The sequence below is a fragment of the Arvicanthis niloticus genome, chromosome X, assembly GCF_011762505.2.
Source record: "Arvicanthis niloticus isolate mArvNil1 chromosome X, mArvNil1.pat.X, whole genome shotgun sequence".
NCBI lineage: Eukaryota > Metazoa > Chordata > Mammalia > Rodentia > Muridae > Arvicanthis > Arvicanthis niloticus.
This window is the reverse complement of record NC_047679.1, coordinates 87448148-87471588: the sequence shown is the minus strand read 5'-3', so window position 1 is coordinate 87471588 and position 23441 is coordinate 87448148. Positions and strand designations below refer to the sequence as shown.

Sequence of the window (23441 nt, the reverse complement as noted above, 5' to 3'; positions counted from 1 at the left end):
GTCAAATGCTTGCAACAACAGCTATATGATCTCATTAGTCACTATAAGATTGTTCCTAGTGCCAGGTAACTGACAGTATGGTCTTCAGACAGTTGCTGGATGGAACAGAACATGTCAATGATATGCTGGTAGGCGCATGTGAACCACTAAAGACATATTGGGCGTCCGATCACTCAATCAAGTGTCACATTGCTGGGTAACTTCCAGAAATATATCAAATGCAGGTTGTAGGTTCTCTTCTAAAAACAGGTATATTCTCCATGTTCCTTTAAGTGATTTTTTTTTCCTTTTGGATTAGTTTTACAAAACTGTCTTCTCTGAAAAACCATTTGCAGCTTCTTGTTTGGGCTATGGATTCCATTTATTATGCTTAGTTGAATATTGCCAAAGACTCTTTTTTTAGAGGAGTTTGCCATTAAACTAGTCTAGATGTTTCTACATGAACCACTCATATTTAGCTGTTTCCATGGTTCCCATTATGAATCAATTCCTTTGTCTGGTCTTGTTGCAACTTAGTTGTTAATTGCATGGCAATGTTTCCCTTTGGCTCCTGCTACACTGGACTACATATTTTCTTTATTGTTATAAAAATGCATTTCACTAGTTTCAGTTGTGGAACATTAAAAATATGATGAATGGTAGTGGTGGTTGCCCAATATAAATGGACTTAATGACACAGAACTGTGCATTTAAGCATAGCTAAGAGGGAGAATGTTATGTATGTTACCACAATTTAAAATGTAAATGAATTTTGCTCATTTTGTTACAGAATCCTTGTTTGGACCCTCTAGAACAAAAAGCACTAATATAAAGCTGTTTAAAAATATGAATAACGTAGAGTGCACTGTTAATAGTATTATACCAGTGTTAACTTCCTAAACTTAGGAAATGTATAATGCTTGTACAAAGACAAGTCAGGTTATGGGAATGAGGGTGGTAGCAGAATTCTACTTTCTGCATTTTTCTGTAAGTCTAATATTGTTCTTTTTAAAAATCTTAAAAGGAAACAAGGAACTCCATTCTGACCCATTAGTTTAGAAAGAAAAGAAGCTAAACCATAGGAACAATCTGACAGAAAGACAGGAGGAGCTTAATTCCTTTCTGCTTCAGAGCTTCCAGGTTAAGATCCTTAAAAATGATGGCAGCTGAAGTGCAACAAAATGCTCCTCACAAAGATATATGCTTTTTACAAAGAACAGCCAAGAGAGCACTGTTCTTTCAGGCTTCAAAGACACACACACACACACACACACACACACACACACACACACACACGTACTATTTACTGGAAAGTAGTTCAGCATGGTGATTAAGAAGGAAGAGAAAGTGGGAAAGAGCCTGAAACACATTGGCAAAGGAGGAAATTTCCTGAACAGAATACCAATGACTCATGCTCCAAGATCAACAACTCATAAATGGAACCTTATGAAACTGAAAAGTTTCTGTAAGGCAAAGGACACTGTCAATGAAACAAAATGGCAGCCTGAAGACTGGGAAAAGATTGTTATCAACCCTACATCCAATAGAGGGCTAATATCCAAAATACACAAATAGCTCACGAAATTAGACTCCAGATAACCGAATAAACTAATTAAAAATGGGGTATAGAGCTACCTGAAGACCAGGCTATACCACTCCTGGGAATATAACCAAAAGATGCTCCACAATACCACAAGGACACATGCCCCACTATATTCATAGCAGCCTTATTTATAATAGCAAGAAGCTGGAAAGAACCCAGATGTCCCTCCATGGAAGAATGGATACAGAAAATATGGTACATTTACAAAATGAGGGCCTCACAAACTTTTCAGGCAAATGGATGGAACTAGAAAATATTGAACCCAAAAGGACATACATGTTATGTAATAACTGATAAGTAGATATTAGCCCAAAAGTTCAGAATACTCACAATACAACTCACAGACCATATGAAGCTTAACAAGAAGGAAGGCCAAATTGTGGGTGCTTCAATCCCATTTAGAAGGGGGAAAAATAATCATGGGAGGCAGAGGAAGAGAGGGACCAGGTTTCAGGAGGGGATGGGGAAAGTGGGCAGGATCAAGTATGGGGAAAATACAGAAGAGAAGTTCAGAGGGCCAGGAGAATGAATAGAAATATGTAGCAGTGGGGGCTGGGAACGGGAGGAGGACCACTAGAAAGTCCCAGACACCAGGGATGCAAGAGGCTCCCAGGACCCAATGGGGATGACATTAGCCAAAATGTCCAACAGTGGGGAGATAGAACCTGAAGAGACCACCTCCAGTAGATAGACATGGCCCCCAGTTTAGGGATGGGACCAACCACCCACCTCGAAATTTTTAACCCAGAATTTTTCATGTCTAAAAGAAATGCAGGAACAAAGAGTGGAGCAGAGACTGAAGGAAAGGCCATCCAGAGACTGCCCCACCTAGAGATCCATCCCATATGCAGACACCAAACCCAGACACTATTGCTTGATGCCAAGAAGTGCTTACAGACATTAACCTGGTATGGCTGTCCTCTGCACCTGACTAAGACAGATACAGATACTTACAACCAACCATTGGACTGATCCTGGGGATGCCAATGGAAAAGCTAGGGGAAGGGCTGAAGATGCTGAAGGGGTTTCCAACCCCATATGAAGAACAACAATATCAACTAACCTGGACCCCTCAGAGCTCCCAGGGAATAAGACACCAACCAAACAGTATACAGGGCCTGGTCTGTGGCTCTTGTAAGTATGTAGCAGAGGCCTGCCTTATCTGGCATCAATGGGAGGGGTGGCACTTTGGTCCTGTGGAGGCTTGTTGCCCCAGAGAAAAGGGATGCTAGAGGGGTAAGGCAAGAGAGGGTGGGTGGGTGTGGGAACAGCTCCTTAGAGCCAAAGGGGAAGGGGAATGGAGTGGAGGGGTTCATGGAGACCTGGGAGGGAGACAACATTTAAAATGTAAATAAATAAAATAATTAATAAATAAAGAAAGTAGCTGGGGAAAAAAAGAATGAATAATCTTGAGCTGGAAAGATGACTCAGTGGTTAAGAGCACTTTATGTTCTCACAGAGGACTCAGACTCAGTTTTCAGCATGCAGTAGCTTACAGCCACCTATAACTCTGGTTCCAGGGGATTCATTGCCCTTTTCTGAGCTTTGTGCACACTACATTCATGTGTACACATACATACACTGAAGACAAATAAACAAAATGCTTTTACATTTAGAATCGGTACTCATATTCTCTTAGTTTGAATAATGCTTCTATTACTTTTTAAATATGTGAATATAGATTTATCTAACCTTCATTGTATCATTTTCGTCATCGATAAAATACTGGGAATAGTAGTACTTACTTCATAAGGGGTTTTGAGGGGAGTGATATTGAATAAAATCATCCTTTTGGTTGCTTAATACCAGCCTGACTCATAGTTAATACTAGGTGTTATTGTTACTGGTTAGGAGATAGATATATCTATGTCTGTGTGTGTGTGTGTGTGTGTGTGTGTGTGTGTATTTCTATGTCTGTGTTTATATCTAGATATATACATATATCTTTATAGATAGATAGATAGATAGATAGATAGATAGATAGATAGATATCTTCCAACAAGTCTCCTTTTAAAAGCTTCTAAATTGTATGATGCTACAGATACAATGTACTAAAGTCTTAAGTGTACAACATAAAGATTTTTGATAATTAACTCCCCTGATGATTCCAACCAATCCACAAACATTATCTTCACATCAGAAACCTTCCATCTATCTCATCCCACTTAGTCTGTTACAGTTTACTCCATTTGCTGCTGTTTCTATTCGTCCAGATTCCCCCAGTCTCCACCTTTCGTGGTTTAAGCTATTTGGGGGGTATATAAAGGATTAGTATACTTTAAAAATAAAAACCATATATTAATAATCTAAATTTTAATTTTACCCAATATTTAATTTGAAAGAATGTGACTAATTTAGTTTTAAAGGAAAATCACATGGTGTTGTTGCAATAAAATTACTTCGATAACAATTTCCAAAGCCTTCTGGTACAATTGACAATTTCCTCAATTCAATTAAGTGTCTATAAAGTATCTCAACTCAGTCAACCAGTATTTAGTGAGCAATTACTTTGGCAAAGTAGTTTCTTTGGAAAGAGATGTATACTAGAGAAGTGCTTCTAATTTTCTTAATTTTGTGTCCTATATAATGCATTAAAATAAATAATATTATTACATAATAGAAAAATAACTACTTATCATGCCTTATCAAATCTAAGTAAATATATAGGATTATGTGGATTGGACAAAATTTTTGATGATATTCAGTTTGATTTTTTTGTTTCAGCATTCTTTAAACTACTCATAATGATCTGTAAGTGTACCACTTACAGGTACTTCTTTAAAATATTAAGCCACATTACATATTATCAAAATTAAACATAGTAAAACTTGGATTTATATGTCTTATAATATTACAGTCTTATTAAAGTAGATGTAGTCTAATTAATATTAAGACAATATTTACAAGGTTTTGTATTATACAGTCTTCTTATAATAAAAATTAACATCACTAACGGAGTTCAAATTTGATTAATACACTAATATATATTTGAAAATATTTATTTTCTAAACTATTACTTAAAGTGGATTATTATTATTATTATTATTATTATTATTATTATTATTATTATATATGTCCCTAGTATCCCTTGATTATTTAGGACATTTAAGATGGACCAATGTTGAATTGTGTAAAAGTGGTTTTTCTGCATCCAATGAGTTGATCATATGATTTATGTCTTCAAGTCTGTTTATGTAGTGAAATATATTTGTTCATGTACCTTTGTTGAACTATTCCTGTATCTTTAAATAAAACTGGTAGATGATTTAAAAAAAAAGTATACTAGACAAAAGACCATCTTTAAATGTTCCAAGCTTTACTTGGAAAACAGAAATTTAGAATTTTAGTCCAAGATACCTTCTGAATATAGGTTCTACATGTGGAATGACCATTCACAATAATTACAGAAAATAAAACCATTAATATACATACACCTTTGTAACTAACTAACCCAGCAAAACACATATTAGATATTTTACAGACACAGTTCATAATTCCTCCTAACAATATGTGTAAATGACCTGGATACATGGTAGAATATACCTCATTAAAGAGTGGAAAATTTTATCACAAAAAGATGTCAAAACTTATAAATTAAATTTTACTGCAATCAAAATACCAGTAGAATATTTTAAGGAGCTTTTAAAATGTGTTTATCAAATATCCTACATGTAGAAAATACAATTACAAATATAACAGTTTATCATTTGAATCACTGTATTAAAAACTAAGTGTGGAAAAAATAAAATTAAAAATTCAAGATGTTTTGTTTTATCCTTTGAAATTGTGAAAGACTTCTTGTAAGATCCTCCAAACCACAAATCTAAATTTAAAGAACCCACAGATTTTATTGCATCGATATTAATATTTCCAAATCCATGAAGAACTATCATAGACAATGTTGTCAGATAGATGATAGACAAGCCGGGCGGTGGTGGCACAAGCCTTTAATCCCAGCACTTGGGAGGCAGAGGCAGGAGGATTTCTGAGTTCGAGGCCAGCCTGGTCTACAGAGTGAGTTCCAGGACAGCCAGGGCTACACAGAGAAACCCTGTCTCGACAAACAAAAACAGATAGATGATAGACTGAGAGAAGTCATTGGTTTCTATGGTAGCCAAAGAACTCTGGTAAATTAACAAGAAAAATAAAAGACCAAAATCACAATAGTTTCAATGGGAAAAATATATTTACAAGATGGGGAACATAGAAAGGAAACTTGACTGGCCAGCAAGTCTATGAACAGATACTTTTCTTTTACTGGTATTCAAAGGAATAAATTAAAACAGTGAGATATTTCTCTATAGTCTTATGGTTGCCAACAATGCAAAAGTCAGGCAACACCAAGTGTTTACAAGCATGCAGGGAGATAAAAGGAATGTCCACATATTACTTGTAGCAATGCAAGTGGACATAGCATTTGAAGAGAAATTTGACTGTATGTATGTGTATACATATACATATACATATAAACATACATATACACACACATAACATATATATATATATATATATATATATATATATATATATATATATATCCCAGCACTCTCACCCCTGGGTATATATTTGTTTAAAACAATGGGACACTTTCAATGGTATCTATTTCAGAAATTTTTGTCACAGAATAACATGCAGACAAAGAAGATGTCCACCAATATGAGTGAAGTATGTCAAATGGAATGGAATATAATACATGGGTCATAAAGCAGTGAATTAGTTGTATGAATATCAATATATAATCTTTAAGACAGTCTTATAAAATAACAACTAAAATATAAATAGCTGAAAGACACTTGTCTTGATTTGCGTGCATGCAACTATAGATAGTTAATAAATATATGATAGAAAGAAAACATATCATGAAAGAAAACATGTACCCACATCACAGCATTAGAGAAGGTACCTGTGAAGGGACAGGGATGGGAATGAGAATGAAGACGTATGACAGGAACGAATAAGATTTTGCATTGAACTGAAAGGTCTGATTAGTTTCGTTCTCTATGGCTTATTTCTTCCCCAAAATAGTTACTTTAAGTGACATGGAAAGGAAGACATTGACTCTACCCAGGGAAATCAGTTTGGAAGAGGTCACATTTGAGGTGAATTTTTGAGAATGGGCAGAATGTTGGTTAGAGAGTTCTGGAAGAGAAGAGTGTCTTTAGCAAGTAAACCAGTTGCTTCAAAACCAGGCCATAGGAGAGTACAAGACAAGTTTAAGTTCGCATTAAAGACTTATGTCTGAAGTCTATGGTAAGTAATGATGTTTAATAGAATATAAGCCCATGAAGACAGGTGGAAACTGAAGGATGAAGGGCTTTCAATGCCTGCTGAAAGAGTTCAGGTTTTATTTGAAAGTAATAGGTGTGATTCACAGTTTTTGAACAAGGCTGCAATCGGATCATAACTACGAAGATGGCTGTCCAGAGAATGTTAGAAGAATTGCAGCTATGGTTGGATACAGAGGCTGTTGTCACTCTCTATGTGCGATCTAATGATAGACTGAGATAAACTTCAATTATTGGTTCTTAATGAGACCAGTAAGAATGAAGTGGACGTGGGCTTGGAAATTGACAGTGCCTGAGAAACAAATAAGTATGTGATCTACAGGTGGTGAATGAAATCAGAAGTGAGTGGCAAGATCTATTGAGCAGAATAGTAGGGGCCATAGAAAAGGGCTTTGAGAACACAAACACCTGAAGGGCCCATGGGATAATGCATTGGAAGCCAGAGACAAGCTTTCAGAAAGAAAACTAACAATACTGCAAACAAAGTCTATATATAAACTAAGAACTTAGCATGTTCACTGGTTACTTCCCTAAGAAGACTCTCAAGATACAGGTGTTTGTCAATCTAAAGTGCCAGGAGTTGGAAGAATAGGAAATGGGAAAGCAGAGGCAAGGACTTTTTGACTAGTCTATCCAATAATTTGTTCTCAAAAAGTGGTAGAGAAATTATTTTGTAGCTCATGAGGAGAAAGGGTTTTGTTTCTTTGGTTGGTTGGTTGGTTGGTTGGTTGGTCAGTTGGCTGGTTAGTTGGTTTTACTACCAAACAGATAAAAACATGTTTAAAGATGAATAGAAGTGCCGGGCAGTGGTGGCACACGCCTTTAATCCCAGCACTCGGGAGGCAGAGGCAGGTGGATTTCTGAGTTTGAGGCCAGCCTGGTCTACAGAGTGAGTTCCAAGACAGGCAGGGCTACACAGAGAAACCCTGTCTCGAAAAAAAAAAAAAAAAAAACAAAAAGATGAATAGAAAATAAGATACAAGAAGAGGAAAGGTAGTTCCTCTATTAGACTCCTAAGAGCTAAGAGCCATAGAGCAGCCTTCCAGGCAAAAGTTCATTGGAAGCTAGCCTTGGTGTATCTCAGTTCACATCTTTCTTCTCCTTGTGCCCCTTGGCCTAGTCTTACCTTCCAGATGGACTCATAATAAGCATCAACCCAACCTCTACACTTGTTTAGACTGGTTGAAACCAGTCTGTCTTTGTCAATCAACGGAGCAATTTAGGTGCTTGGTTCTGAGTCCAAATGATCTGAAGCATTCAAAGCCTGTAAGGAGAAGGTCCCTGAGGTTTGTGTTTCACTCAGCTGTAGGGGACAATTGTTGCCACTCTTGGCTGAGGCAGACTTCACTGGGGTACCTTACATGTACAGAATTCTCTGTGAACTTTATCTGAAAGATTGCCAGCACCAGATCTAGAAGCTTTTTGAAATCCTCATAAAACCTGAGAATGAAAAAGGTAGAGACAAAATGGGGGCAGGCATAAATTAGTGGGGCCTCCTGACCAGTTAACCCTTCCAGTGCAGGCTCCTTTGGGTAATCTTTTTCTTTCATAAGTCCTGGCCTTTGGCAAGTTTTGCTTCCTGTTTTGCCTTCTGCTTCCTGTTCCAGTCCATTTACTTCCTGCCACACCCTCCTTTCACAATTTCCCTCCTGAGTTCTCTTGAAATGGTTAATGGATTGCCCCTAGATCTCCTTTACCTGGGAACCAGATGACAAATATATTGTTTAAAGTGTCTTTATTGCTCCCCGCTCTAAGTCAACAGTTGGCAATGGTAAGATCTTGACCAAAGTCAATGACCAAGTGGAAACAGGAATACACACAACATGAAGAACTCAGACAAAATATGATTATGTGATGAGACTCAAGCATGAAAGCTGCTTTTCTAGCTACATGGGACATTGATCCTGACCTGGAAGTCAGAATTACTATTTTCACAGCAGCGAAAAACATTGCTTTTTCAATGTACTATTAGACCAAACATCAAGTTCTTCAGTAAGGGTAGATGTGGTACGGTATTAATAACAGTCTAGTAGATTTTCTCTAGGCACACATCTCTAGAGTACTCTCTCTGGTTCATGACTCACTACAAAAATACTAAAATACTGTATATAACTTATACCAATGGGTAGTTCAGACTTCTCACTTTTGGGGGAAGCTAAAATTTCTAGCAAATCATCATTGGCCAGGAATTGCTAGCTCTTCTCTAGAAGAAGAGAATATTAGTGATAATATTAGTGGCCCAATATTAGTGATTCCCAAAATGTTCCCATAAACCTCCATTTGAGTCTGTTCTCCTGTTCACCTTCATTCTCACCTCTGGGACTCTTGATACATCTTACAATCCCCCAACTCTGGAAATCCCCACCACCTGTTTCATCTAGTCTCCTTGTTGGCTGCCAACTATTGTTTGAAGAACACCTAAATATATACAAACTCTAGAGCAGTGGTTCTCAACCTTTCGAATGTTGTGTCCCTTTGATACAGTTCCTCCTGGTGTGGTAACCCCCAACCACAAAATTATTTTTCTTGCTTACTTCATAACTGTAATTTTCTGCTGTTATGAATTATAATATAAATATTTGATATGCAGAATATCTTATGTGGGAATTTTGTGAAAGGATCAGTCTACCCTCAAAGGGGCCAAGACCCACAGGTTAAGAACCACTCCTCTAGAGTCAGTGAAGCTCCTGGTGCTTCTTGGCAAGTCTTAACACTGCTCAGTGACCTTCTTGTCATGTCCTTTGCAGTGTTTCCTCTGCACTCTAGTCACCCTTGGCTCAACACTTCCTTTCTCTCTGCCTTTGACCTAGATTCTCATGGTCACTGGGGAAAATTAGATGAATTTGAAACCAATTTTCTTCACGTCTTTTTTAGTTACCAATACTTGTCCTGAGTCTTCTTCACAATCACCTTTGACTCTCTAGTACAGAGGACTGAAGAACCTTGTCCTAAGTCTTTTCTTTACATATCTCATTTCACATTCTAGTATAAAGGACTTAAGGATGACATTTCCAAGATAAATTAATCAACAGTACTTGGCCACAGAATTATATCCCTCCTGCCCGCTTTGGCCTTTGTGTATATAGTTTATCTTTCTTCTGAGTTGGACAAAGATCTATATCTTAGTTACTTTTCATATTGCTGCAATGAGAAACCATGAACAAAACAACATATGATAGGAAGCATCTAATCAAGGCTATGCTCACAGTATTAAAAAGTTAGAGTCTATGACTGTCATGGCATGGAATATGGCACCAGTCAGGCAAGCATGGTACTGGAGCAGAAGCTGAGAGCTTACATCTGACCCACAGCCACAAGGAAAAGAGAAAAAGGTAACTAGGAATGTCATGGGCTTTTAAAACGCTGAAGCTTACCCCCAATGACACACTACCTCCAGCAAAGCCACACTCCTTATTTTTTTTACAAAATAGTTCCACCAACTGACAACCAAGCATTTAAATATACAAACGGATGGGGCCATTCTCATCCAAACTGCTACAAGCACATTGGGAGAAAGGCCTATTTTTGTAACCAACATAAAGAATCATGGTTTGTACATGTAGAGATTCAATAATTGATGATCCATAAACTGATGAGTTCTTAGGGGACAGAATAGATTATTTGAGTTCTTTTGTCCTTTGTGTATCTACATAGCTATTTAATAAGAGTACCTCTGAGTGACCAGAGAGACTAAAGAAAAATTTTAAGATTTAACATGCTTTACATCCAGGGTTTTAGATAGAATTTTGCATGAATTCCTGGTGGAAATTGTCAGCATAGAATTGACTCATCATGTAATAAAAAATTAGTGGAAAGAGCACTGGGTTGGGACTAAAATATGTCTCTGCTAACATAAGCTATATAGATATACACATAGGTACATTATTCAACCCTTTGGACTCATTACTTCTCTCTTTATACTTAGGAAAGGGTCATTTTGATCATTAGATGGAGTCCTGGATATGAAAAACACTTTTTGAAATCTGAAAGAAACTCTTCTCCAATACAGATGTGTAGCTTTTAGTTGCAATGCCACAAATAGCTTGGAGCTTCTATTTGTCATCCATACCACATCTACTGTAGCTTCTGGCTTATCTTCCTTGTGCATTCAGAACTTGATTCCAACTGCCCAGCATGTAAAGTGAAAATAAATCAGAAATGTGAAGTCTTTTCCCTCCAGACCCCATCCCTACTCCTGTCTCTTCTTTGGCCTAGGTATGTCTATCTGGATAGTTTTACTACTCCATAGGAATGACTGTATATAGTAGGAGGGAGAGAAGATAAGGAGAGCTGTAAATCATCACAGTTTTTTTAAATTCACATCTATTCTTATGCCCACTTTAGGGACACTCCTCATATGGCATTGCCTTTTTTTAGCCTTACCACAAGGAGGGAGGTACCTAGTCTTACTGCAACTTGATATGGTTATATTTGGTTGGTATCTATAGGAGGCCTGCCCTTCTCTGAACAGAAACAGGAGGGGAGGAGTAGATAGGGAACAGTGGAGAGAGGGGAGTTGGGGCAGGAGGGACTGGGAGAAGAGGAGAGGGGGGAACTGTGGTCAGGATGTAAAATAACAAACAAACAAAACATTTTTTCTTTACAAACAAAATAAAATAAACAAAGCAATTCACTGCTGACTGGAGTGTAATAATGTAAACTAAGTCAGAGTACCACCGCTCTTACTGCATTAGCAGACGCCCATGGGTATATATGTTTTGGGATTAGAACATGTATCTTTTCATCTGCATGAGTATGGATATGAATACTGCTCTAGTTCTAAAAGAATACAGGGTGTTCATTTGTGTGAGAACTACACTAGGATTATGTGAATATACCCTTTTCATGCTTTTCTCCCTGAGAGATCTCTGAGTTCTTTAATAAGTGAGTTGTGGTAGAGAATTTCTTTGATTCTACCATACTCCTGTTTAAGAAGCAGCAGTTAGTTGCTGTCTGTTACCTCTCAACATGAAGGAGTCTCTCAAGAAAATGTAGGAAGCCAACCTCGGTCCAGATGCAATCATCTCATACCACTCAGTATGAGACCAAAGACTGTGTAGTATAGCAATGAAGAATAATTTATTGTCAGCGAAAAATGCTGCAAGTATCCCTTAGCTAATGGAAGAGACACACTACAGCAAAAAAATTGCTCTAAAGTGAATGTCTGGCAGGTTATATTCTGCTGTGATTTTCATTAAAGAACCATGGTGTTTTGATAGAAAAACTGAAAGAAAAAAACATTGGCTCTCACTTGTAATTAAACTGTATATTTAAAAATAAGCCACATATTTTAGCACTAAGTCTAATCACTTTAAAACTATAATGAGAATCCTGTGCCGGATCATTTGTCCCTGCCTTTCACTGCTTTAAATTCTGCTCCTTGTTTCATTCAATCTTTTCCTGCTGAAAACTCTTCCTCGTGAATCTTTACTCATTTAAGGCCTTATTGCCTTAGGAGTCCAATAAATGAGAATTTTGTTTTGAAATTGGACTTTACTTATTCTCTTTTGCCCCCAAAGCAAAGCTTTGCAAATGGAATGAATGCATAGCTCCTTTTCACTGTGTCGCTCCAGATGCTCAAAGCGCCACAGAAAATAGGACAGATAATATAACCCCGTTTTGTTGATGAGAAGACAGAGGCCTAGAGATTAATCTCCTTTCTCCAAATCATACAGCAAAAAAAAAAAAAAATTGTGAGTGGGGACTTAAACACAAAACTCATGTTTTTAAAATGGGAAGATTTTCAGAGAAGCAGAAGAAACAGCAACGCATGTTTGCTGGCAAGCATTTTAGTTGTAAACAGGCCTGCACAATCATTCTTGAGGTATTCTTCTGAACTCTAAGCAAGAAAAGAAACTTATAACAAATTAAGTAATCCATGTCTTTGCAACAAATGTACTGGTTATAGGTTAAATTCATGCCAAATGGAGCCATATGTATTTTCTCATACACACTGGGACTCTGCATAGACTATGTATCCATTCCAAGGAATGGGCAGGCTCATTCAGCCCTTTGTAATACTTGCAGATGTGTTTATTTTGATTCTATTTATATGATCAAATATCGCTCATATTTACAATTTTGTTTGATTTATTGGTTTTTGCAATGTCCCATTATAGGAAAGATGGTTCTGCTTTGATTCCTGATACCAATTTAAGAACTGGTCGTGGGGAAGATAGACCTGCAGATTCATCAAACCATTCACCTCTATCCAGACATTGCCCATGGACAAAGGAAAGTTTGACATTTAAAAACTAAATATTCCCATTATAAAATAAACAGATTATGTCTAAATTCCCTCATCCCCCATTAAATTAACATGCGACCATTGGGACACTTAGAACATCAAAATATGCCTACTCGAGTTTTATAAACTATCCATCAGCCATAGTCTTATTAAAGAGGACATTATGATTTTAGAACAGAAGAAATGATTTAAATTTATGACACTTAGGTAGTGTCATTGCCTGAGGTACAATTTCTGACTTTATTAATTCTACTGGTACACTTGTGCTTCTTAGTTCTTGTTCCAGTGAAAAATTTTGGGTGGAGTGATGTAAATGTCTTTCATATCAATAAAAACATTAACATTTTCTTTAACATTTTCTTTCCTGAATAGCTCTTACTGTGGGTTTTATTTCTGTATTCAGAGCATTGTTCAATGGAGAAAAGTGGGGAAAGAAAATTATCATTACATTTGGAAAGGAAACTGAGAGTATTGATGGAAAGAGTTGCCTAGCAAGAGTTAAATTTATCATTCTGGGATTTGTCTTTGCCAACATTTCAACATGCTGACAACAGCCAATGGAATGGGAGTGTATGTGTGTGTGTGTCTGTAAACAAAACTTGTAGATGCATGCCTTCATGCCAGGCAGTGCTAGCTGTTTCAAACACTGATTGCAGCTGAAGAACTAGAAAAGAAGTGTTTCCATCTATGCTTTGAGAGCCAGATTCTGATACCTCTTCGTTTGCAGTGACACAGACAATCTGGGAGATTCACTCTTTGATAAATGCCCATCACTGTCTATCTACAAAATCTTTGTATAGTTATTTCTTTGGATAGGAAGGGTTATTCCTATTACTGGCTGGCAAAATGTGGATGATGTTGATATTATCAAATCAAAATAGAACTTTGTGGATGACAAAATTCTGTATATCTATATAAGGAGGTTTTTGTTTATGCTGTTACTGTTTGGGTTTTTAATACTTTTATTGTTTTGTCTGTTTATTTGTTTGAGTTGGGGTCTCTTGCAGACCACATTGGCCTCACACTACATTACCTGTGTAGCCAAGGATATCCTTGAACCTGATCCTCCTGCCTCCCCCTTTCAAGTGCTAAGATTACAGTTGTACACTACCATGCCCAACTAAACACTTTAGCTGCCAAATACTACCAACATCCTTCCACCACAGGGGTACTCCTTTAATTCTGTTACTTGGAAAACAATGTTAACAGGCCCTGACTCTTCTCATCTCAATTTGTTCCAATAAAGGACTTGATTGGAAAGCCCTAACACTAGCTCTATCACTGAATAGCTATGGGACTTTAAGGCCCATTGGCTTACTGTTTTTCTGCTTAGTGCTCACAGCCTGCATCACAAAAGTGTTCTGATGACTCAGAGGAAGGGCAGAAAGAAAATTGCTGTTCTGAAATTCCCTTAAATATTTCTGCTCTTGAACATATATTCATTAATATCTGCCTTATCATAATTATATGGCTAGTCTATTTTAGCCAGATTCTGTCATGTTTTTCATCCCCCAAACTCATACCCTATAACTAAAATAAGAATAAGAATTACAGTTATAAATTAAGGATGATTTGTGGAATCCAAGCCACCTCCTTCCTGCATTGGAACTCAGGGATTTTTATACTCTGCTCCTAGGGAGCTCCAGGGGCCTTTCCAGGATAGCAATAATTATTCAATCTCATTTGCCCCTAGTTAATAAGAGTTGGAGGAACATTTAAAATAAAACTATGTACACATTTAATTCTCTATTTTCATTTATTTCACAGTTAGGCTTTTCTTCTCCAATTTTGTTCTTAGTGTGTGCCACACCCTAGATACTGCAAAGATGCTGCAGCATCCCTTGCCTTTTCAAACCTTCCAGGCTAGTGCAAAAGCAATTGCTGGCCCTCAACTCAGAGATTCCAAGACTTCTCAAGTACAAATGGTCCAAACAGGAACACCTCATCTCCCACCACAGGGTCTCTGTCTCCTCAAGTCAATTTGGAGATCCCTCAGAGGCCCTATCAAGTAATGTGGTAATCAACCTTTGCACCTCCCTCAGTTTTACTCAACAAGTCGAGTCTAGCACAAAATCTTTGTCACCTTTACTCTCTGAAACATTGCTCAATGCTGCCTTCTCCCCATCTTCAGTCCTAAGAATCTAATACAGGCCACGGAGGTCACAACACCAATGTTCCATCTCTAGCTCTGCTGCCCATACACTTCACTTACTCTTGTGGCAAAAAGATAAAAAAAAAAAGTGGAAGTGCATTGAGCCATAGGAATCAAAGAATTCTGGGGGACTTGCTGAAATTTTGAACTCCTGATCTTCACAAGCCATTGTCTATTAAGGAATAGCAATATGCTAATAATTTTTATTGCACAATTATTCTTCTAGGTACCATGCAGAATTATCTTCAGCAGGGATTCAGCACTGTGGTCATCATTCCAATAGCATGAGCACCACCTGGGAATTTATTAAATACACATTTTTTTTTAGCCTCACCTAACTAGTCTGAAATGGAGGGTCGGGTGTGGTTGTCTGTCTTTTATCACTACATTCTGGTGAATCTGCTGCATGCTAAGGAGTAAGAACCATGGGTTTCACTAATTAATTTGCATAAGATCTGTAAATACCCTGTGAAGGAGATACTAACTTATCTCTATTTGATATGAAAATGAGTAAAATCAGGTCATCCTTTGTGCCATTATCCTCCAATGATGAAGAGGGGATGTGAATCCTCTGGGACTTTTTATTCAGAATCGTTGTCCCCTTAGCTACTATGCCAGGCTGTCTCTCTAAACTCTAAATCCTTACATTGGGAGACAATGTAAAGATTAAAATGTAGATTATGGACCATAGTAAACCTCTTAAGACCCAAAGTTGTCTGCATCTTTTTCCTTTCTCACTTTGCTCAAGCTAAGTCTGGCTCTTGCTCACAAAAGTTGATTTGCTAATTTCCACAAACACGTTGTTCTCTATATTTGGAATACATTGGCTACCATATTATCAACCCTTTCTTTATGTCTCTAACCTCGTGCTGGACCACACATCTCTGAATTCCTCTGGCACTCATGCAATACAAGTTTTAAAGTTTATTGCATACAACTTTATCCCCAACTACTTCTTATGATGAGCTTGCTCATTTCCAGGAAGCAGGTGGGTCATGTGGTATGTTTTCTTATGGATTACCATTTCATTAGCCAAACATAGATACATACCTGTCTAGTTCAGAACTTTGCCCAAGACGAAAACTGTTGAATCAGTTTGGTGGTGGGTCATGCACAATTGTTTTCAAGTTACAAAATTATAAGTACCACAAATGCAAAACCTGTTTATTACACATCATCTTCATCCAAATGCCTGGCATATGGTAGGCAATGAATAAATTCACTGTTGTGGAAGCAGCAACCAATCAATATAGGAAACAAAATCATTCTACTTAAAACTCAGAATACAGAGATTACTCATGATATAGTCATCACATATAGAAAAAAAACTCTACCTCTAAAAGATATCACAATACTGTGTTTCCAAATGTCTACAGTTGATATTGGTTGAACTTAGGCAATTCTCTCTTTCTCAACACTGAACTGGGTAATTCCAGAGTTGTATACAGATCTATTTCCTGTGCTCCTATGAGAAGTTCTTTCTTCATTGCACTCTCTTGCAACTGTGTAGACTTCCCAAGAAGATACCATCCTTTCTGAGCTACTGGTTTCTCAGTATGTATATTCATTCATTAATTTTTCCATCCATTCAGCAAACATTTATTGCCAAGCACTGAGATAAACAAATAGACAAGACTATGGGAAGTATGGCATGAGTCTCAAGGAGCTCATTCTATCTTTAACAAGGGGTATTTACATATAATGTATAATATGTAACACATAACCTAACCATGTTGTGGGATGGGACTAATCATGGAGAGCATCATGAAGAAATTTGTATCTTTGCTAGAATCTGGAGTATACATAGGAAATAGCCAGGACAACTAAATTCACATATAAATGCAATGTGTCAGGATGTTAAGAAAGAACAAAACAAGACTGAGGATGATAAGCTAATGTGGAAACACCACACATAGGGGAGAGATGAGGAAGTCCTAACATAAGATTATCAGGATATAGACAAGCACATATGTTTGACTTATATTTAAAGTTGGATGTGAGAATGGAAGTTATATGGAGAGGATTGGAGGATGGGATTGCAGAGACAACAATAAACCAATAAGCTCTTGTTAGAGTTGAATTGGAAGATCATAGTGCAGGGAACAGCCAAAGCACTGGCTGTAGGCTTATGGCACATTCAGAGGGGAAGTCTAGCTAGAGGTCCATACTGGGGGGGGGGGGGAGGTTAAAATGTAGCCTGTGTTGCTTTAGAATAAAGTATGAGCACTGAGAACCCCAGAGTCTGGGAGAACTAGGTCATAATCTATAAGGAATGGAAAACTGGTCTCACAAATGTGGGTTGTCAGTATATATACTCCATCCTCTGACAGCCCCTGCAAAGGCTTCTCAATAACATCCATGCATCTCTCACTTAAACTTCAGGTTGATAAGCATGAATTATTCAGTCCTAACTGCCCCCACTCTATCAGAATGATACCTAAAGAGAAAAGGGAATTGATGTTTTTTGTTCTCTTACCAGGAATATTTTATAAGCATTGACTCACTTAAATGCTAACAACAATCCTACACAATAGTGGGTATCATGCCCAAACCTTTGATACTCAAAATAGGTAAGAAACTTGCCTAAGACTACAGCTAAAGTGGTTGTGTGGACCTCTGAGTCCAGGGCCACATAACAGTGCTGCCACACCTCACCACCTCCTAGTATACAGCTAGATCCTCAAAAAGACTGCTGATAAAATTACCCCATGGCCTGAGGTCAGTATTTCTTTTTTTGGTCAAGCTTCAAGAATGGCATATATAGCTTGATCATACTAGCCTCTTTCAGCCTGGGAATACTTTTATTCCTGCCCATTGTGTGAAAGCTTGTCTTTAACAACATCAACATGTTGGCAGCCAAAGTACATGACTTGAACCTGAAAATGGACCTTCAGACAGTTATTAAATTAACAGGCTGGCAAGTCAAGGACAGGTAAGATTCTACACAGAGCCTTACCAACCTAAAACAGGAATGTATTGCTTTTGATAATGCATATTCCACGATGGGTAAGGAAGGCATTCCTGTCAGAAAGACCTAAGACAGGCTCAGTCTTGTTTGTGAAATAAAAACAGGGGAGAAGCGGGAAGCTTTTGGGGCTGCTTGGCAAGAATCTGACATGGGCCAAGGACAAGGAAATGGGCTGCTTAACAGGAATAGGACATTGGCCAAGGACAAGGAAATGGGCTTCAGACAGGAATCTGACATTAGACCAGAACAAAGAAGTAATTTCAGGCAGGAATCTAAATTTTAGGCTAGAACAAGGAAGTAGGCTTCATATATGAAAATGACTTTGGGCTAGGACAGGGAAGTAGGCTCAATATTTTGGTCATCCTGATAAGCCCTTAGAAACAGTGATCATGGGAGTGTTCACAGAATTTTGTTTATTGCCTTGCTTGTTCTTTGACTACTTGTGTTTATTGTCTTGCTTGATCCTTGACTATTTGCATCTATTGATGACCTTCAACCTAGAACTGACCTTAATACATGTATTTAATTAAAATGATATAAAAGCAAAAAAGGAGGAGGGGGAATGGGATGGGGGAGTTCTAGGGATGGGAAATGGGGGAAAGGGATGGCATCTGAAATGTAAATAAATAAAATATCTAATAAAAAACAATTAAAACCAGGATGATCTTTAAAAAAAAAAAAAAAGGAAGAAGAAAGCTGCCCTCTTCCTTTCCCTGCTTTGTAAATATCACTTGCATCCCTGGCCTAACGTTTTGTTCTCCATTAAAGGACAAGGCTCCCCTTGGGAAAAGTAAACCTGAAAGTTGTCAATCATTCATGCCTCAGTGGGAATGAGTTTCAGATTCTTAGGAACACATTTTAATTTTATGAGAGAGGACCACTGGAATCTTGAGGGAGGGATAATAAGGCAGAAACACAGCAAATTATGCAGTCAGATTCTTCCATCAATTTTGCCATCCCATCTAGTTTCAGGTATGTACTTCTAAGATTCTTAGATGCTGTTTGCGCATATTTCTACTATGTTATAGGTACCTCCATTAATGGGTCCATTACCCTAGTTGTATGGTTCTAATCAAATGTAACCTTATATTACACACTGACTCCAAACCACCATGATCATGAAGAGATAGGCAGCTTGAGCTGTGGTTGTAGACCTGTAGTCCCTGGCCTCGGGCACAGTTCCGAACCCTAGAGAATTAAGTCCTGCTGTGCACATTAAAAAATTTTGAGCAGATGGAGGCAGGAGAGCTTGTTGGAACAACGTAGAGGAGTCCCTTCTGCCCTGGATGGATCCATCTGCCAAAATAAATGACATGTATCAGGGCATGGCATTAGTCCAAGCCCATTGAAATTCTGTGAGCCATCCAAACAGTGATGGCGCTTCAGATTGGGTCTGTGATCAGAGTTAGAGAGAGAAATGATGAGTGAGCATCTGGCTGCTGCAGCCTACTGATGGGAACAGTCCCAGAGGAGGCTCCAGGGTGAGAGGGAGACAGCCTAAATGACCCCCTAGGACATCTGCCACAGACAGACAAACAGGGTCTAGCACCAAAAGACAATATAGTCTCATGCTGTTGCTACCAGCTATGTGACAAAAAAAAAAACAACCAAAAACAACAACAACAACAAAAACCCTTCCTTTTCACTCAGCCTCCTCCACCCAGTACAAAATAAACCCTGTGCTAAATAGTCTCCAAGGGCCTCTCCCTGCTTGAACATTCTGTGACTTCTTTGACACTGGTTTGATTTCTCTTTCTCTGTGCGAGAAAGGCCCACCCACCCACCTGTTTATCTGTAGTCTCTGTGTGCTCACACTGTCCTCTGCTGGCCATAAGGAAAACTGCCATAGAGCGCATCTGCAGGAAAAACAAAACAAAATATAATGCAGTCTATCAGTGACTCAGTATAAAGCTTAAGTTCCACACTGAAACTCTGCACTGGAGATGAGGGTGAGTGAAAACCAAAGCAATGGTAAACACAGATCAACACACGCCTCCTTTTATCATGGCTTCCTTCATCTGTTCCCGGGTGTTCTGTGCCACTGTGTGAAAGGATTTCTGTGGATGGCAAGATTTCTTGTCTTCAGCACTCCAAGGCCTTGGCACAACGCTGGGGAGGCAATTCAAGATAAGCCTCCAGACACCTTCCAGACAAGGCCCTGAGCTGCAGTCAGTCTGAGAGGTTTCCTTCTGGGCTGCTGACATATCCAACCAACCTAAACGACCTGAGGCCAGCCCCCAGCATCTTTGTTTCTCCAAGGGACTACCTTCCCAAAAGCCCCTTACGAACTTTGTTTTTTTTAATCTCATGAGTTCTTTAGGTGACTTACACGTAACTTTCTGGTAAATTTAGCGTGATCACTCAGACAAGAGAAAGGAAGCAGTTTTCTGAACCATCCCCTGCAGACTAACTCAGAATTCTATTACGGCCATCTTAGCATTTCGCAAGCCTAAGGTTCCTAGTGTACCCACGCTGGCGAGCTTGTGTTCAGGAATATAAGAGAGCAGATGTGGATGATGCCAGCCTGTGAGCTCACACTGGACACTGCTTGAACTCCCACAGCAGTACAAGCAGAATGAGAACTGGGTCACATGACAACCCACTCTCTTAGTAACTGTCAAGCAATTTATGATGTCTATCTACCCTTTATGGAAGAACCCCTTTGGTGGGTCTGATATTTGGACCAAACATTCTGTGGTCTGACTGGATCTTCTCTGTGAGTAGCTTCAGCAAGTCCACCATGTCCCCAACCTCCCACCAAGCAGTCCTCTCCTCCAACAGCTGGTTCTTATCTACTTCCCTTGTTCCTGCCTCACGCAGGCTGCCCCAGTGTCCTGATGATGCTCACATGTTCTCTACAATGCCACCTGATGAGTTACAACTCTGAACACTACTTTCTACCCAGCTGTTTCTCCAGGTCTGACCACAACACACCTTCAGTTTTCCTGCCTAACTCTCCAGGCCCATTCTAGCTGGAGTTCACTTGGCCTTCCCAAGTAGCCATGATTCCCCCCAGCCACGGGTCAGGTGTTGTCCTCCACAGGCGGCCTTTCCATGGTGTGCCTGAAGTGCTTGCTTGCTGTCTGCCCCATTTGAATGGGAAACTTTTGAGTGATAGTTGGCAGTGCAGAGAGTTGCATCTCATTCGATAGAACATCTTTCACTTCTTTGCATGACCTCTAGGTCTTCATGGGACTGATTGACACTGCAAATTATATCCCAAAGGACCAGCACAGCTGGTGGGTACAAGTATTACCAGAACATAACTCTAAACACTGTGTTTAAAGCGCTGTTTTCAGCCTTTTAAAGTGCAAATCTTGAAGGTGCTTGAAAAGGGCATCTCAGTGGGCTTTTGCAGAGTTTTTACTGAGTTTTTAGGAAATTATGGGCAGTCAGTAAAGAGGCAGGGAGGTGGGACTGGAAGCACTTTTGCAAATGCGATTTCTACCAGATACCAGGTTCTCAGATAGGTAATGGCTAATGGTTTTCACTTTTCAGCCAAAAAAGAAGAAGAAGAAGAAAAAGTCCCTATTGGGATTTGTTCTAAAGGATAATCCAGGCTATCTGCTTTGTACCTACTGGGGTTAATTCTCAGTCTCTGGCTTTTAAATGTCAGCCGGAACTCTCAGACTTAATTATTACAGACATTTTATAACCAAGGCATTCAAAATCTTCAGGCTGCTCACTCCTGCTATCATAATTGATACTTAATAGATCTTCTCAGGCTCCTTGTACTTTACACATTGGGTGCAGTACAAATAGAGGGAGGGGTTGAAAGAAAGATAGGAAAGAAAAGTGAAAAAATGAGTGTGTGTGTGGGGGGGGGGTCCCTGTAAGTATTGTCGCCAGATATAATGATGGGGTCCTGGGATCAGCTGACAAAGATGTACTTTGAAGAGTTAGGCAGTTTCAGTGGTCACTGTTCTTTGCCCCCCTGGGGCAGCATTCTTTAGACATGGCCACTTCTGAACTTAAGTGCAAGCATGTGGTTGGCCACTTGGATGTGACTTATAAAATGCCATGATGCTCTCCAGTGTTCTGTTCTTTCACTATTTTGACAATCTGATGGATGGCCTGGCATTAACTAGGAAGAGGACAGTATTATCCAGCCTGAATAACTAATCTCCTAAGAAGTACAAAGTTGAAGGATCTTGGTGCACATGAATCTTATTAAATGTGCTTATAAAATGTGTTCTATCCAAATAAGCTTAACAGCCCCTAAAATAGCCCTTTCTGATCCCTGTCTGGAACGTTGGCATGCCTCACAGATCTCTAAGCCAAAATTATTTAGTCAAGTGGTGCCCATACTTTCTATATGAGAAAATTGGAAATGTTGATGTTAAATCTTCTGTTGACTAATTTTCAGTCTTTCTGTCCATCTTTAGGGGCACCCTGGACCAATTGGAACTCAAGGTCCAGCCGGTCCTGAAGGGTTTTCTGGTCCAACTGGTTTATCAGGGTTGAAAGGAGAAAGAGGCTCCCCAGGCCCTCTGGGACCATATGGATCAAAAGGAGATAAGGTAAGGAGCATCTTTGATGCAAAGGTGGAAGGACCAACATCAAATGTTCACTCTCAGTTCTCAGGGGAATACTGTTGCTCCTAAATATTTTGGTGCCAGGGCACATACTTTAAGAAGAGCTGAGCCAAAGTACAGTATGTCCTTGTGTGAGTGTCTTTAGAAATATAATACTATGTACAATGGGTATACACCAATAAAATAAAACGATGAAGCAAACAAGAATGAGAGAGAGAGAGAGAATGAGAGAGAGAGAGAGAGAGAGAGAGAGAGAGAGAGAGAGAGAGAGAGAGAGAGAGAGAGAGAGAGACACTACCTGGGCATGGTGATGCACATCTGTAATCCTAGAACTCAAGGGGAAGAAGCAGGATTGCCACACACAGTTCAAGGGCAGCCTGACCTACTTAATAGGTATCAGGCCAGCCAAGATCCATAAAAGTGCCCATCTCAAAGACAAAGAAAGAAAGGAAGTGACTAGTGGGCTGGTGATGGAGAAAAGCATTTCTGGAGATTCTCAAAGCAAGCAACTATCAAGTAAATATATTGGTTGCTTGCATGACTAGTTGCCTCATTCATGTCAAGCCATGGGGGTTTGAGCTGGGCTTGGGTTGAGAGTCTGATCAGTAGAGATCAAGCATACAACACAGGAGACTAACAAGCAAGAACTAACAGGCAAGATTTAGAAACAAA

At 38.9% G+C, this 23441-nt stretch overlaps 1 protein-coding gene across 1 annotated transcript in view; it reads left to right on the top strand.

Moving 5' to 3' along the window:
* Col4a6 (collagen type IV alpha 6 chain) overlaps positions 1-23441 on the top strand; it is a 299929-nt gene that overhangs the window by 206157 nt on the left and 70331 nt on the right. The window contains exon 4 of the mRNA XM_034485264.2: positions 22620-22754. Coding sequence (XP_034341155.1) covers positions 22620-22754 — 135 coding nt within the window. The remainder of the gene's footprint in view (positions 1-22619; positions 22755-23441) is intronic.